Source organism: Phyllostomus discolor, chromosome 6, assembly GCF_004126475.2.
Source record: "Phyllostomus discolor isolate MPI-MPIP mPhyDis1 chromosome 6, mPhyDis1.pri.v3, whole genome shotgun sequence".
Classification (NCBI taxonomy): domain Eukaryota; kingdom Metazoa; phylum Chordata; class Mammalia; order Chiroptera; family Phyllostomidae; genus Phyllostomus; species Phyllostomus discolor.
In genome coordinates this window covers 109,476,617-109,492,914 of record NC_040908.2, presented here as the reverse complement: position 1 = coordinate 109,492,914, position 16,298 = coordinate 109,476,617, and the positions used below count along the sequence as shown (strand labels likewise).

Genomic DNA, 16,298 nt, shown 5'->3' with positions numbered 1-16,298 from the left:
CCGAGAGCCTGCAGCCTGCAGCCGAGGCTGCTCACTGCAGGCAGGGTTCTCCCTCTACTCAGCAGGTCCTCCCTCCCCACAGCCCCTGGCAGGCTGCCCCACCGGCTCCCATGCCACCGTCTCCCACAGGCGTGGTGAGGCAGAGGCGTCTCAGACAGGAGGAGAAGCTGCTGCCAGCTCATGGAGTGTGAGAACAGGGGAAATCTTTCAGCTCTGACGGGCAGATTGCAAAGCCTCTTTCTAAAAATGGCTGTTAATAGGTTTTTCTCCACACCACCTATCTTTACTTCAGCTTTATCAGGTGGCAACTGCATTGCTATTCAGTGTCCTGGGACCTGAAGTGATTTCACCAGTCAAAACAAGTAATTATGGGCTAGAAGAAACCAAAAATAAAAGAGATAAGAAGGGAGGGTATGATGTGAGGACTAAGCTCGCTGTCAAATGGTTTGTGGACTATCTTCGAGATCATGTTACTGCAGAGAAAAAATAGAAAAGCTGAACCAAAGCTGGGAGTCAGGAGCATGGCCATTCATCAGAAATGGACGCACAGGAGTGACAGCAGGAGCTGAGCTAGCAGATGTGTGGGTCTGCAACATGCAGCAGTGTTCAGTATTAAAGCACATCCTTTCTACGAGACATTCAAAAGCCCTCCATTTGTTGACTGAGGCTGACTCAGGTATTCGTTCAGGATGACAAGCAAAGCGCTACCTTCCAAAGGCAGTGGGTCTAAGAGACGAACACCACCCCAAATGGGCCAGCGTCAGCCTCCACAACTTACTTCCTGGGCAGAGCATTCAATCACTCTGGGCTGCTGAAACCTTATCTGTAAAAAGGGGTGACATGTAGGATATTATCTGCCCAAAGGCAAAAGGCTGGACAAGATGATTCCATAAGGGTCTCTTGGGGCATGCTTATTCTGAGTTCTAACAGAGCAGACATGCTCATTTAAAATGTGTATATGCAAGTATTTATTAATTACCCAAGGCAGAATATATGAAGATTATAGGACTATCTTAAGCTCCTTGCTGGATGAACTAGGCCCCACCATGCCCTATTTACCTGAATTTATAGCAACATTTTAACTTTTATCCTAAACTACCATAGTAGACATTCTCTTGTCTTGCTGTTCTGCTACCATGAAATTAGGAGTGTCATTGTGATGACAGATAGATAGACAGATGACGGGGGTGGGGGGGCACAGAGAGAGAGGTGAGATAGAGAGAGAGAGACAAACAGAGAAACAGATTCAGCTAAATTTGGATATGTTTTTCAGCATTACTTTAAAAAACCTTGCTTAGAATGTGCCAAAACCCTGAGATTCCTGCAGGGTATGATCGGTAGCCACTCCCTTCAACACCAGCTTCAATTTCCAAAAATACCAGCTCTTCAAATGACACTTGAATTTTCTGCTGCTAGTGACATTTTTATTTAAGTGTCTTTCTGATGAAGTCTAAATTAACCTTAAACTCTGTCTTATGGAGAAATTATCACTGAAGCTCCAGCTAACCTGCTTCTTCCCCGAATCAGTCCTCTTTTATCAAGTCTCTGCCTAAACCAGATGTGTTCACCCCATGGGGGATGACTTTGGATCCCTCGGTCCTCCCCAACTCCTTCCAGACTGAATGTTGTAAGAGAGCAAGGACCAGGTCTCAACCTTCCATGTCTGTGACTTCTACAACCCACACAGGGCTTCCCACGGTGTTAGGAAAGGGGTAAAATCTTTAGAGACCTGTACTAGCTGAGAATTAATCGAGCACTTACACTGTGCTTTACATACATCAATTGTTGTAGCACTCTGTGAAGTAGGTATATTTTATTATCATTGAGGAAAGATGAGGAAACTGAGGCTTAGAGAAATGAAGTGGCCTTCCAAAGATCCCCAGTCTAGTGAATGAAGAGCTGGAATTGGAACTTGGGGTTTTCTGACTCCAAATCCCTAGCTCATAGCCAGTGTGCTCTGCTGCCCAACACCTGGGCATGGACTGTGCCCCTGGGGGGTGGAGGGGGTCACACATTTGATTCCAGCTGAATACTTTCTGTCATCTACAAAATCCTTTAACCTGTTGCTAGTTGTAGTAGGTCTAAATCTAATGTTTTTAAAGTAGCCTCAAAGATGAGAATAAATGATCTCATCATAAAGGTGCTTTTCTTTAGGTTAAGTGCACCTGGGTGGTACAGCATCAGAACAGAAAACTCTCTTAAAGAAATGAATTCCTGAAATGTATATGACCAAAATAAAAGCTGTATCTTGGCTTTCAAACTCTCCAAGCTCCATGGAGAGATCTAACTAGAACCGAGATTTATGTAAAATAGAAGGGATAGCAGATGGGGTGGTGTACTAGCACTCTTCACCAGAGGTTTCTGGTCTGTCCAGGAGGGAATGTGAAAGGGATTTGTGTAACTAATTTTTATTGAGGGTTTGCTCTGAAGAAGGCATTGTGCTGGCCCTGTAGTGCCTAAGATGGGGGGTCCTGGCTCGTGGAAAGCATTGAGATGGAGACACATGTCCACACTGTAAATGTACACTGAGACCAAATGTGGAAAAGAGAGCATCTGCACAAGCTAAACGCCGAAGGAGTGTTGAGGCTGAATGAGTCACTTCCATGTGGCATTATCAAGGAAGGCAGTGTGGTGGTGTCCTTGGAGAGCTGAGCCCTCAAGCATGCTGAAAATTATCGTGCGCCTAATGTGAATAGTGCCCCCTAGAGTTGTGCAACACAAAAGCAAAGAAAATAAGAAAATCAAAGAGCATGTCACAATACTGGAACTATATCATTAACTCTGCCTATAGAATGAGAGGTTTTATACTATTATTTAGTTCTCTGAAAATGTGGCTCCTGATAAGGTGCAGGTCTACTGCTCAATTCCTGTACATTCCAGCACAAAAGGTGGCTGTTCTCAGAGAAAAAGCCATTGTCCTTCATGGTTTGATCTAGACAGCTTCTTCTCCACTGCCCTCCTCTGCCAAGTCCTCCTCTCCCACCTGTGTCGGTGCCCACAGCCCTGCATAGGGAGTGTTTCTGCACCCCACTCCCACGCTCCCGTAGCGCTTGTGTGTGTGCTCCTCTCCGTAGGCCGACCCACTGAACTGAAACGCCTGCTTACTAACCAGCCCCCACCTCCACTCCTCTTACAATGTAAGCTCCTTGAAGGCAAAAGGTGTGTTGTTTTCACCCTCTGGTTTCCAATACCTAAAGTGTGATAGGTACTCAGCAAATGTCTTTTGAATAAATTTGATAAACAAATGAGTCTTGGAAAAATTACATATATTTAAAGGGTGAAAAGAAGGCATCCTGTGATCTTTGAAGGTTCCTCCAGCTCCCAGATTCTGATTCTAACAGAGTCAGCAGACTGGATAATAGCCCCTCAGAGGGCCACAGCAGGGAATGCCCCTCTTAGTACCTAGCACGGCCCCAGAACATCAGACTCCATGCACTAGTACCAAGTCAGAGGGCACTTGCATGCAGAGAGTGACAACAGTGCATAGGGGCTTAGGATGTGGGCCCTAAGACCAGATGGCCCAGGTTCAAGGCCCAGCTCTGCCACTATGAGCTGCATGACTTCGGACAAGTAGCTAATCTTGTGCCCCAGATTTTCTCATCTGTAACCTAACATTATATAGTTCAAGAAGTTGTGGTATTGTATGAAATTAGTTAAATTACAGAAACTGTTTAGAACAATTCTTAGCATGCTGTATGTCCTAAAAAGTGCTAGCTCTTATAATTATTACTTGAATTGCCTCCATAAGGCATTCTGCCACTGAAGGAAATCCAGTATAACAGGAATCTGGGTTGGAACCCTCAACACCTCACTCAGATAGCAGAGGAAGGGGAATGTGTACCAGGAGAGAAGACCCAGCTCCACCTTCGCCATGAGGGCACCTGGCAGCCTTTGTCCTGTTGGGGAAGTCACCAGACAGCTCAGGAACTCAGAAGAGGTGCCGCCTTGTGCAGGTGTTGGCTCCCTCTCTCTCTTTTGTGAAAGAACCAAGTAAAACAAAATGAAGGAACAGAGACTGCCTTCTTCAGAGTTCCGCACTGTGGGGGAGTATGTTTCAAATATGCAATGAGCTTCATGTAGTCCTACTATCAAATAACAATCCAGAACTCAGACAAAATCCTTCCAAAATATAATATTCTCAAGTTGCTCATCATTCAACTCTATCCCCTATGGTCCCTCTAGTTTTCAGTAACACTTTTAAAAGCAAATGCAGCTTTGATTTTCTCTTATTCAAGTTCCTCAAAAGCTGATGATCTTTCCATCAAAAATCCCTCTCCTCAAATGACTAAGTACATTTTACTCTTTATTGTGTCCTTTTGGTCAGAGCTGTGTTTTAACCAGGCTGCTAGGCAACCATTTGGGTACAGAATGAATGCATGCTTTTAACCACTGACCTCAGCATCTCCACTTGTGCCCTCAGATTTTCATCACAGCATCATAGAACATCTTTTGTGTTCTGCATCAGAGAGGCAGTCAGACACCACCCCAAAGGATTTCCCAATGTGCTTTCTCCACATCAAAGTGAAGGTTTGGAAGCTGACTACAATCCATGCGTTTGCCAACAAAAGTGCTGCACATTGGTGACCGCTTTGCAATGTCTGTATGAATCGGAAGGCCTTTCTCTCCCTCTCACCATGAGACTGATGCTTGCAAAGAAGAGGGTAGATGATAAAAGAAACCTTTGGTAGAAATGACAAAAATACAAAGTAAAAGGAAGCAATAACCCCCAGAGCTTATAAAAGCCCAAGGAGACCAAGAGAAACTGGAAACAGGGAGACTGAAGAAGAACCTGATAAAGTACCCACAGAGACTCCATAGAGAGCCCACACTCAGACTGGCATAGGTGCCAGTGGCCCGAGTCTGAGTCGGACAACGCGTATTTCTGTGGGGTCTGCCCTTCATGCTGCTGCTTATACACCTGGGTGTTGTTGTTGACAATTCTTTTTGGAACAGGCAGCTGATTCCTATGTTAATGCTCCATTACATGAGTCTAAACATAGCACCTCTACAAGATCAATTATGTGCAGACACACCTTGAAATAAGATTATTTTAGAGGTATTTCCACATGATGAGAAGGCCACCCCTGTGTTACAGAAGGATCAGATCCCAGAAGTTGGTCTGAATTTTATTTATTTGGCTCTAGAAAATTAATTTCCAACACAAACTGTAACCTAAAATTGAAGATAAAGGGACATTAAAGAAAATTCTATAAAGAGAAAAGATCTCCCATAATTCCACTACCCTAACATAATCGTATTCACACTCTTACTTCCAAGTCTTTTTACAGTTACGTCTGTTTACAGTGACACTCATGGTTACAGATTTCACTCAGTATTTAGCATTTTGAATTACACATTCATAAACATCAGTCAGTGTTTCCGAAATCTTCATAATCACCATACAAATGCTAATCTCGCACATAGTATACTTTCTTTGGAGATCAGTTCAACAATTCAAAACAACGTGTTTATGAGAAAATACTCTCTGAGTATCAACCTCAGGTTCCAGGAGAAGCAAATCTCCCTCAGTGCTTCTGGCATCCCATCCTACGCTCCTCAATTTTCTGACCCTGGGGAGATAAAGCGCTTCCTGGCATGGTGTCGTCTTCCATTTGGGCTGATGTAAGAAAATACCACAAACCGAGCAGCTTAAAGTGCAGGAAATTGTTGAGGCTGGAAGTCCAAGATCAAGGTGCTGGCGGAGTCAGTTCCTGGTGAGGGCTACCTTCCTGGCTTGCAGATGGCCATTTCCTCACTATATTCTCCCGTGGCCCACAGGGAACAGGGAATGGGAGTTATCTCCTGTCCCCAGTAAGGCACTAATCCCACCATGGAGGCTCCACCCTCATGACTGAATTACCTCCAAAAGGCCCACCTCCAAATACCACCACATTGGGGTTGGGGCTTCAACATAAAGATGCAGGGGCCGGGGGTGGCGGGGGGTGCACACTTAGTCCACAAAATGGTTTCCTTGTCTTTAGTAGGGGTGTTTCAGGACAGGGGAATCAGAGTGCTCAGAGCAAGGATGGGGCTTCCAAGGACTCAAAGTAGAGGGTAAGGGTTCTAGGAAGTTGGAGATGTTGGGGTCTCCTACTTCTGGTCCACTCCCCACATATCCCCCTTTTGTTTTTTCTTGTGCCTCAAGAATGTCCTCTTCCATCTCTGGTTCCAAGTCACTGCATGTGTCTTCTGAATAGGGCCTCTTTCTCCCTGGGTTTGGCTTAATGCCGGTAAAACTGGAAATAACGAAGTGTGAACATCTCTGAGCTGTGCTCCTCTAATATTCACTCACAGGGGGTGTCTGGGCACACAAAGGGCTGATATGAGGCTCATCCACACTCTGGTAGAGGTGATCCTGGGCATGCAGCACCACAGAGGGGGAAACTGGGCAAGGAGAGGTTCCGGGGCAAAGTGGGGGGATGAGAGGAAGGAGCCCCAGCAGGTGTCTCTCTGAACGCTTCACTCATCCAACAGCTACTTACAGAGCACCAACTTGTCAGGAGCCAACAAACAGCTGACCTTGGACATAGTCAGGTTGGGTGAGACGCATCTGCACGGCAGAGGCGACTGTGGTCGGATCTCCTATCTATCTCTTCCCATATGCCTGTCCCTATTAGGTGGTGAGATTTTTGGACACCTGTGCTTTATAACAAAAAACCTTGCACGATGCCTCTGATTCTGCGTGAAATGATTTGCTGACCACTAACTAGAAGCCCCTAATAATCCTAATGCTGCCCACTCCCCCCACCTGGAAAGTTAAGGATAGATTTAAACTATGGGCAGGCTAGCTGCCAGAATGCTGGAGGAGGCTGTTGCTAGGAATGTCTAGGGAGTCACCATTCAAAAGCTCAAGATTTATTAGACTCATTGCCTTTCCCATGCTCTGCGCAGGAGCGGTTATTAATGGGACCAGGTAAACGGAGGAGGAAGGAGTTTTAATTTGAATATAATAATCTCAGTACATGGAAATATAATATAGCCCCCCTAGATATATAGTTAATAGATCTAGGCAAAAAATCATTTATCTAATTCAGATAATTTAATTTCTATAAATAATAACTAATTTTTAAATCACTCCTTATACCCCTCTGATTTAGACCAGTCTATAGAAACTTAGTAGATATTTAATTATAATCAGCATTTGAAAGTTTGTGCTCATATAGCTTCATTGACTATCTGATTAATGACCCTTTTGGTCAAAATAACCTTTGTTTAATATGGTTGATCTGTGGGACTTCCTGTACTTTTCGGTTATTTCTTTGTTTAACATGACTGATTTGTAAAATCTTCGGTGTTTTTAGAAATTGTTTCTGTGGTAACCGTTTTTGTTTTAATAATCATACTATGCATTGAATGTTGTATAACCTCCCCTATAAAAATAAAGATTGATTTTTCTCGGTGAGTCAGTCGGGCCCAAAAAGCCTGGCTGTCCTCCAGCACCCCACCCGGTGTCTCGCTTCAGTCTCTTTGCCTTAGCTGTGCATCCTTCAGGGACCTTGAGACCCTGCTGAGGCTGGACCCCGGCACCAACTGTGAGTCAGCCACTGTTCTTAGTATGTCAGCTACATCAGTGAACAAAAAGACAAAAATCCCTGCCTAAAAGGAGCTTACAGTATAGTGGTCAATACGAACAATAAATACGAGACATAATAAGTAAGGAAATTAAATAGTATGTTAGGAAGTGTCAAATACTATGGGGGGAGAGCACACCGAATTAAGGATGACCAAGAAGGTTGAAAGGTCTATTTACAACTTCATGTGCGGTGGGCAGAATAAGTCTCACTGAGAAAGTGAGATGCCTGGAAGAAGGTGAGGGAGTTAACCACGTGGCTGTTTAGGGGACATGTGTTGTAGGATGAGGAAACAGCCGGTGCAAAGACTATAGGTAGGAGTATGCTTAGAGTGTGCGAGGAACAGCCAGCAGGCCAGAGTGGTTTGGACAGCGAGTGAAGCCAACACAAGTCGCAACGATGAGGTCAGAGAGGGTCAGATTATGCAAGGTATTGTTAGGACTCTGACTTCGCAGTGTTGTGGTCAGAAGAGTGATGTGATCGAACTTAGTTTTTAAAAAGTCATGCTGCCTGTTGTGTGGAGAATACACAAGAGGAGCACTGGTGGAAGCCAGGACACCAGCTTGGAGGCTGCTGCAGTCACCCCACAGGGAAATGTTTGTAGTCGGGTCTGAGTGAGACCCATGGTGAGCGGGGCTTGGACTCCAGATCTAGTCTGAAAATAGAGCAACAGGAGTACCTGGTGGATTAGACTTGGGGTCTGAAAGAAAGAGATTGGTTAAGTATGTGTGCAAGGTTTTAGCCTCTCAAGGTGGCTCACAGACCCAGAGCAGCGGTTGAAAGAACAGGACTGGAAGACAGGAAACCAATGAAGAGGTTCCTGCATAATCTAGCTGTGAGATGATAAAGGAGCGAGTACAGCTGGTAGTGGTAGGGATGTGGAGTACTGGAGGGTTTGAAAGGTTGAGTAAAATTGACAGTAAAAAATTAAAGTTTCACATAAATATTTTGAGGCAGTTCAATATCCATTCTCTCTTTAATGTGTAGAATTTTTAGCTAAATACATGGGTACCCTGCTAAAGGTTACGTTTCCCAGGTTTTCTTGCAGTGAGGTGTAGTACATGACCAAGTTCTGGCCAATCGGATGTGAGTGGAAGTGATATTTGCAATGTCTACTTTGTGACCTTCACAGGTATTTCTCCCTTCCACTTGCTTTTGTAGGGAATTAACAGCAGGGGCTTGAGCAGCCACCTTGAACCATGAGATGTAAATGCACAGCAGGGAGGGCAAAGCAAAAAACCCAGCCGCATACCGACCTGTAACTGTCTACTCACACTTGTTTATAAGACAGAAATAGGCTTCTGTCTTTTTGAGCCTCTGTGTTTGATGTTCACGTTGTGACAGTTGCCGAACTTTAAGCCTAACTAACACAAATTATTTTAGCTGTTCCAAGCACAAAGGCCTAACACCAAATGTTACCAATTCTGTGAAGCCAGGACAATATTTGACAGGAAAAGATTTAAGTCCATCTGCCTCTGCTTGTTTGTTCTTAAAATATCTGAACAGTATTTGAGCTTCAATGCCCTGAGCCACTGCGTAAGAGGCTGAACTCTGGAGTGAACTGCTGGTTATGGAACTAATGTTTACTTAATAATCCACTGCTTCTCTTTCGAGCAGATGCTCAATTCAACACCACATCAGAAAGAAATCTTAAGAGGACATATTATGTTATCTGCCTTTGGGGCAAAAAACAGCATCACCCACACGTTTCTGATTCTCTGCACAACCCAGCCATCATGTCCTGATTGATCAATGAGTCAAGTGTGTGAAGACAGAGTCCTCCCATCAAAAGGAGGCAAGATTAAGTTCTAAGCTGGCACCGAACAAAAACATATACTTGAATAAAAGGCAAATCCTAGCTGTGTGGGAGTCTAATAAATTACCACCAAATATACCAGGGATTGAGCTGAAACCTATGTAGCCTCAGAGATGCAGCCAACCCTGCAGTGCTGGCTGCCAAGCCTTACAGGGTCAGTGATCTAAACACATCAAGTCCACATGGGGAGGTGGTCACCCATGGTGCTTTGCAGTTTCTGGGTCTCCACTGCATGAAATGTGCGGGTCCTTAATCACAGTGACTTGACTAAGCACCCTCTTCATTCATGTTTTCCATGACTTATGAAGACCAAGAGATTTAAAAACTACAAGTGAAGAGTCAGTGGAATGTCATGGCAAGAATTGTTATTGTGTGTGGGTCAAAGGGGAAGGCTGATGCACTCTGGGAAGTCACACATCCCTTCAGTGAAATGCCCTGAAGTCTGGAAAGATGTGATTCAAGTAATTGCATTTCCTTCAAATGGGCCGTTTGTAATCATTTCTCTAGGCAATGAGAGCATTAGGTTAACTGTCAAGGAGTGGCATTACGGTTAATAAAGTTCAGAGGAAAGGGGTCACAAACTGAGATCATTAAAGAGCAAATATTTGTTGAGCATCTCAAGTCAGACAAGACATTTTCTCTGTCCTGCAGATGCTCAGGGTCTGGTATGGAAGATGAACTAAACAGCCATTACAGCAGGGTGTTCAGGGCCAGAAGGAAACAAACACAAAGCGGAAAGACAAACAGTAGGGGACTCACATCTAACGTGGGGAGTGGGGAACAGGACAGCCCTTCCCAAAAGAGGCTATGGGTAAACTGGGGCCAGAGGCATTTCGAGGGCTCACTTCCTGCAGTAATACAGTGGGGATGATACCAACCTATAGAAATACCCCTGTAAAGTGGGGTTGATAATTGCCTGTTTAACATAGGTAAGATATGGCTAATATCCTATAATATGTAATCAAAGATTTACTCTGTTGCTACAATCCATATGAGCAATAGGTCATTACATACATTTTAGAAGAAAGGCAGAACATTAGTAAAAAAATGAAACAGCAGTTGATATATTGGTAAATGTGCATCATTCAGAGAATCGAGACTCCTGAAGGGAACTTGGAATCACCTAGTTTCAGTTCCGTCATCAGGAACACGCCCGGTGAGCCCAGGCAGATGTGAACGAGGATCCCCACTGCTCCCCGGCGGCCTTGGAGTCCGGAGGAGGCTGCTTCTGCCCGCTCCTGCAGCCGCAACAATCTCTGTGGGGCCACATGCCCTCCTCAGCCTGCCTCTTCACTTGAAAACAAGATGTTGGATGGAAATAATATTTTTCAAAAACATTTTTATTATAATCCACGGTGAAAATCATCACTTCACCTGCTGATCAGGAACAATACTTGTTTTTATTAGCTTTAATACACTTACTAGTTTTTATTCTATCCAATCCATTTCTTTAAAATAAAAATGCTGGTTAGATCCACTAAATGAAGTTTACATCCCACAGTCTGTGGCCTGTAGTCTGAACAGTTCCAGGTGAGAGCCATGTCTAAGGGCCCCTTCAACTCCAGTTCTGGGAGTTGTCCATATGCTCATCTAATATTTAGCATTTCACAGTTTTCATGATGATTCCACAGGGGCTATCGCCCATGATCCTTCCAGCGGCAGGATGACACAGGCTGAGGAGCTCAGGAGATGTGTCACAGATCACACGATGAGAGTATGACAAAACTGGGACCTGACTCTGTCATTGTACAACATCAGCCAGGTGTGGCCTGTTCAGTGGCTCTTCCTCTTTCAGAGAAGCCCACCTCCTGGTGACACTCTGCCCTCAAGCTTCAAATCAAATGTCTCTCCTGGTCTGTCAATGATAGTATACAGCCCTGACCAGTGTGGCTCAGTGGGCTGGGCATCATCCCATAAACCAAAAGGTTGTAGTTGGATTCCTGGTCAGAGCACATGCCTAGGTTGCAGGTTCGAACCCGTCTGGGATGCATATGAGGCGCAACTGATCGATGCATCTCTTTCATATCAATGTTTCTTTTTATTTTAATTTTTAAAGTATATATTTTATTCATCTTTCAAAATTTTTGTCAGGAATTTTGGAATGGATCTAGTTAATGGATGTGGTATTTATGCACAATAAATTGGAATGACCCTGGCATCTTAGAAAGAGATAAGCTCCTTAAAATGGCTAAAACACAAGGCAAGTGGGAAAATTCCAGAATTGACTAGAGCACTTGAATCAGTCTTGGTCCCCCTGGATTACATTAAGACTTATATATCTTGTAAATCTGTACCTGAATAGCTTACACAATTATGCAGTAGCAGTAAAAAAATTGAAAATAGAAAAAATAGCCTTTTTCATCCTTATGATGAAATATATCTACCTAAAATGCACATTTGTCATCTTGTAGCACTTGCACTGAACAGAAGAAAGAATTATAAGACATATTGTCTAGTGTAAAATATGTCTAGATTCTTAAGTTTGATTTCCCTCCTTCTTTTGTTATAGATTTTTTCACTCCAGCAAAAGGTACAAAAGAGAAAGAGATAAACTGTCAGTTCACTTTACTCCATGCTCAATCTAGTCAAAAATACATATATATTTAAAGACCACAAAACTTCTTAGATAACATGGGGTTTTAAGTCATTGTTGCATTTTTTGTTCTCAATGGCTGTGTGTGTGTATGAGGACACATCAATGTTTTTTTCCTCTTTCTCTCTCTCCCTTCCCTTCTCTCTAAAGTCAATGAACATGCCTTCAGTGAGGATTTAAAAAGAAGTGGGATGCAAATCTAGTGAACACATTCTAAGAATGTAGTGTTAATTTTCATGTCCATACCCTTGCTAGATCCTTCAGGAACTACCCCTGCTGAACACAGATGCATGAAACCAGCCCCTGCCCTGGAGGAGTTCATAGTCTTGCAGAAAAAAATCCACCCACAGATCCACCCATTAAACACAGCACCCTTTCAAAGCTGCCCTTCTCTTGCTTTCTCAATGATAAACTCAGTTGTTCTGTTTAATTCAACAAGTCTCTCCATATGGCTGGTGGTCAGCACCAAGGTTCAAGCCTTCCTTGGAGACTCAGCGCTGGAGGTCAGCAGTACAGCAAGAGGGCGGCACTCTGGCGGGAGTGCAGGGCACTCGCAGCTGCTCCCAGGCAGGGCTGCTGCTCCATTGTTTTCCCTCACTCCTGAGGATGAATGGAGACACCACTGGGCTCTGCTGGCATCACCCTAGGTACCCTCCTCACTCCAGACTGTCATCAACTGACTTCAGGGATATACAGAAATTTATTAACATCATGAAAAGGTAAGGCCCCCTAGATTTATAGACAATGTCCCATTTATATTATTTAGAAGGAAAAAGGGATGAGGGCAAGAGTGCTTTTAGAGAGCCATAAGCCTAAGGCTAAAAAACAAAACAAAACAAAAAACAGGCACTTCAGACCTTTCTTTATTTTGTTTAACTCTTCACAAAACAGTAAGTGCTGATTGGTAATATGCCAGTACTTCTAAGGCAATTACTGTCAGAACAATTGCAGTCTATAGTGGGAATTTATTGTTTTGCCTTGCAGCGTCCATTCTTCCTTCCTCTGATGACAGCACAGTCTTACTGTAGGGGAACCACATCCCCTTTATTCTAAATCAGTTGGTGTGGGTGGCCGGACTTTAAATTCTATTTTTAACTCTGTGGTGGGCCCAGACTGGCTTAAGATAGGGTGCTTAGTTTGGGAATGGGAAGGGAATATAATCAGAGTCCATGAATCAGAAGGATTATTTTTCTGAAGCTTCAGAGAAAATGTTTTTTCCATAAGAGCTACTGGGAGAAAGTGTCTGTCTGTCCCTGGGTGGTATGGAATAGGAGATGTGGGACTATGGCAGCACTGAGGTGAAAGACGCCACTGGATAGGGCCTGAGGATGAAGCTGTAGAAGCAGAGCAGAGTGCCAAAGAAAACCTTTATCCTTGGGTATGCCATCTGTACTGCTGGATCAAGCCTTGCCTGCAACCCCATTCTAAATATTTTTAGTTAAAAGGCACATTTTGTTTGCTTAAGCTAATTTATTTACTAACGCTTGCTACCAAAGTAATTAAAATTCATAAAACACTTTAAATATTCCCAACTAGGAATATGCAAAGGATGCAGGGTTTTTTGGGGAGAAGGCAGGGGGATAGTATGATAGGTAGAGTTTAGAAGAAAGACTTTTTCTTATCTTCTATTAAATCTGCAGGAAACAATCACAATACTTAGCATCTACATAACTGCTCCTATTTCTGAAAAACACCTTTTCCACACACATTTCCTCACTTGAATTTCACAATCCTGAGGCAAAGAAGTTATTAAAAATTTTATTTTGCAGTAATTACTTATCAAGGGCTTTATCTAATTTAAAATATTATATCAAATTCAGCAATTCATTTGATTGTCACAATAACTGAAGGAGCTAGAAATGGTGGGTCTGTCATAATATCCCATTCAGGAAGGAGAAAACTGAACCTCAGACAAATTTAATTTGAGAAGGTGTAGGGTGACAGGCATCAGAATCCAGGCCTCGTGCTTCCTGGGTTTTAATACGGTTCTGTTTTCCTCAGCTCAATCCTTTGAACAAGTGATACTAAACTCTATTCCCAGAAACAAATGTGTGTGCCTTTAAGCACCACATTAGCAGTCGGCTGAACTTGACCAAAGCACTAGAGATCCAAATCTGGATTCCACTTGCAGGGCTGCCAGAACTAACTAGTTGGTGACCTTGGGCAAGTTCTGTTTGTCTTATTTTCTCATCTGCAAAAGGAGAGGTTTGAATTAGAATCTCTGATGCCCCTTTAAAGTCTAAAGATTCTATAGTTCTAGACTTTCCTGTTCCTGCTTTCATATTAATCTTTTTCTCAGAATAATAACTTCAACTGACATTTGTTTTCACTAGGTGCTAGGTACACTGTGCAAAGAACTCTACCTCCATTTCCTCTTTAAATCCCACGACAATCCTGAAACAATTGTCTCGCTTATGTAGATAAGGAAACTTGCAGTTACAGGGTAGAGGAACTACCCAAGATCAACAAATTAGTACGTATCAAGGGGTGATCTGACTGACATCAGGTCAGACTGGTCACGAGCACTTTAACCCAGTATATATCGTGTTCCTTTCTAAGCAGAAGGGGGTTGGAGGGTAGGGGTGGGAGCCAAACCGAGTTAACTCAAGCCCCTGCAAAGCAAAAATGGAAAATCGCTGGAAGGGCGCCTGGGAAGATCCCAGGAGGCGGGGCGTCGCCCTCTGCCGCCAGGGGATCCCGGCTTGTGCCATCCTACCTTCGAGGACCGTTACCTTGTTGAGATGCGGGTTCCTGGTGACATCGTATCCTCTCTTCTTCAGGGGCACGGGGCGCACCGGGCCGGGCTTGGAGTGGCTGCATCGGGCAGGTGCGGAGGGCGCCAAACGTGCGATGGTGCCGCAGGCCCGGCCGGGCAGGAGAGCCAGCCTCGGGCCCGTGCCCAGTGCGGCGCCCATGGTCCTTGAGCAGACCTGGCACCGGGGAGAAACCAAGGTCAGGGGCGCTTTCCGGCCAGGCAGGCCCTATGCGCGCTGCAGGGTTCCGTGCCTGAAACTGGGACCAGTCCTCCGGAACAGGGCCAGGGGTGCGGGAAGGGTTCAAGGCGCCAGCCCCGCCCCTCCTCGGCGTCCACCTGCGCGGCTCTCCGGGCTTGCGGTGCGCAGGCCTCGCAGAGCTCCGGGCAAAGCGAAAGCCAGCCCAGGAAGCAGATTCAGTGCAGGTGACAGCCGCGTCACCCCCGCCCTCATCCCCGGGAAGAAGCGACTGCGCAGCAAGGGATCCCTGAACATGCAATCCAGCTCGATGGCTTGCCTCGATCCCCTCCTTCTCCAGCGCACCTGCACGGCCCCCCAAGCTGATGAATTCGCTGCCCCGCTGCGGGGCAGGCAGGGCGAGACGCTGCGGGCCCTTGCTTCCCTCCTGCTAATGGCTGGACCGCGCCCGCGGCTGCGACAGGGTGAGGCTGGTGCAATCTAGAAAGTGAGGTCCCCGAAATTTTTGTTCTCAGTGTGGAGCTTCCCCTGGGAATGCACGTGGGCTCCTCGTACCCGTGTGCGCATACATCCCCAGAAAAGAAATGAAGCTCAGAACGCCGCCCCCCTCAGCCACTCAGTCTTAAGCTGAACGCCTGGGGGACCAGCATACCTTCTGACGCTTCCACTATTTGGGGAAGGCACTGGCCCGGGGATTCGGAATAGAAATCCTCAGACCCCCAGCGCTCAGCGTTGCATTGTGCCATCCAGTACAACAGCCATTAGCCACACATGGCTCTAAAAATTTATGTGGAATAAAATTAAAAATCCAGTTCCTCAGTCGCACTAGCCACGTTTCACATGCCCAAGAACCACTTGCACATAGTGGCTATGGGATTGGAGAGCACAGGTATGGAACAGCCTATCTTTGCTGAAAGTGCTACAGGACCTCGCTGACTGATACAGGGCCTACAGCTGCTAAGAGGCTCCTAGGGACCCCGTGGAGCTTGCCATGGGTCGTTGAGGCCAGACAGGGACCTTGTGTCCATCTAGTCCTGAATCTAATTTTTTTAAAGATTTTATTTATTTATTTTTAGAGAGGGAAGGGAAGGAGAAAGAGGGAGAGAGAGAAACATCAATGTGCGGTTGTTGGGGGCCGTGGCCTGCAACCCAGGCATGTACCCTGACTGGGAATTGAACCTGCGACACTGGTTCACAGCCGGCGCTCAATCCACTGAGCTATGCCAGCCAGGGCTCCTGAATCTAATTTTACACTTTGTACACACCATGGCCAGACGATTCATTTTAAAGCAAACATTTCATTGTGTATGGAATAAAACTCACTAGTTTTTGGTGCCAACAGGTTATCCCATACCATGGCTCCTGAC

General features: G+C 45.0%; 1 protein-coding gene across 2 annotated transcripts in view; it reads right to left on the bottom strand.

Moving 5' to 3' along the window:
* Positions 1-15,446, bottom strand: part of ME3 (malic enzyme 3) — a 194,969-nt gene extending 179,523 nt beyond the window's left edge. The window contains exons 1-2 of one of the 2 annotated variants that reach the window (XM_036028708.1): positions 15,251-15,446; positions 14,713-14,910 (exon numbers count right to left, since the gene is read on the bottom strand). In XM_036028708.1, coding sequence (XP_035884601.1) covers positions 14,713-14,895 — 183 coding nt within the window. In that variant the 5' untranslated portion in view covers positions 14,896-14,910; positions 15,251-15,446. The remainder of the gene's footprint in view (positions 1-14,712; positions 14,911-15,250) is intronic. The other variant, XM_028516577.2, reaches the window with a different exon arrangement.
* Between the last annotated feature and the right edge of the window lie 852 nt (positions 15,447-16,298).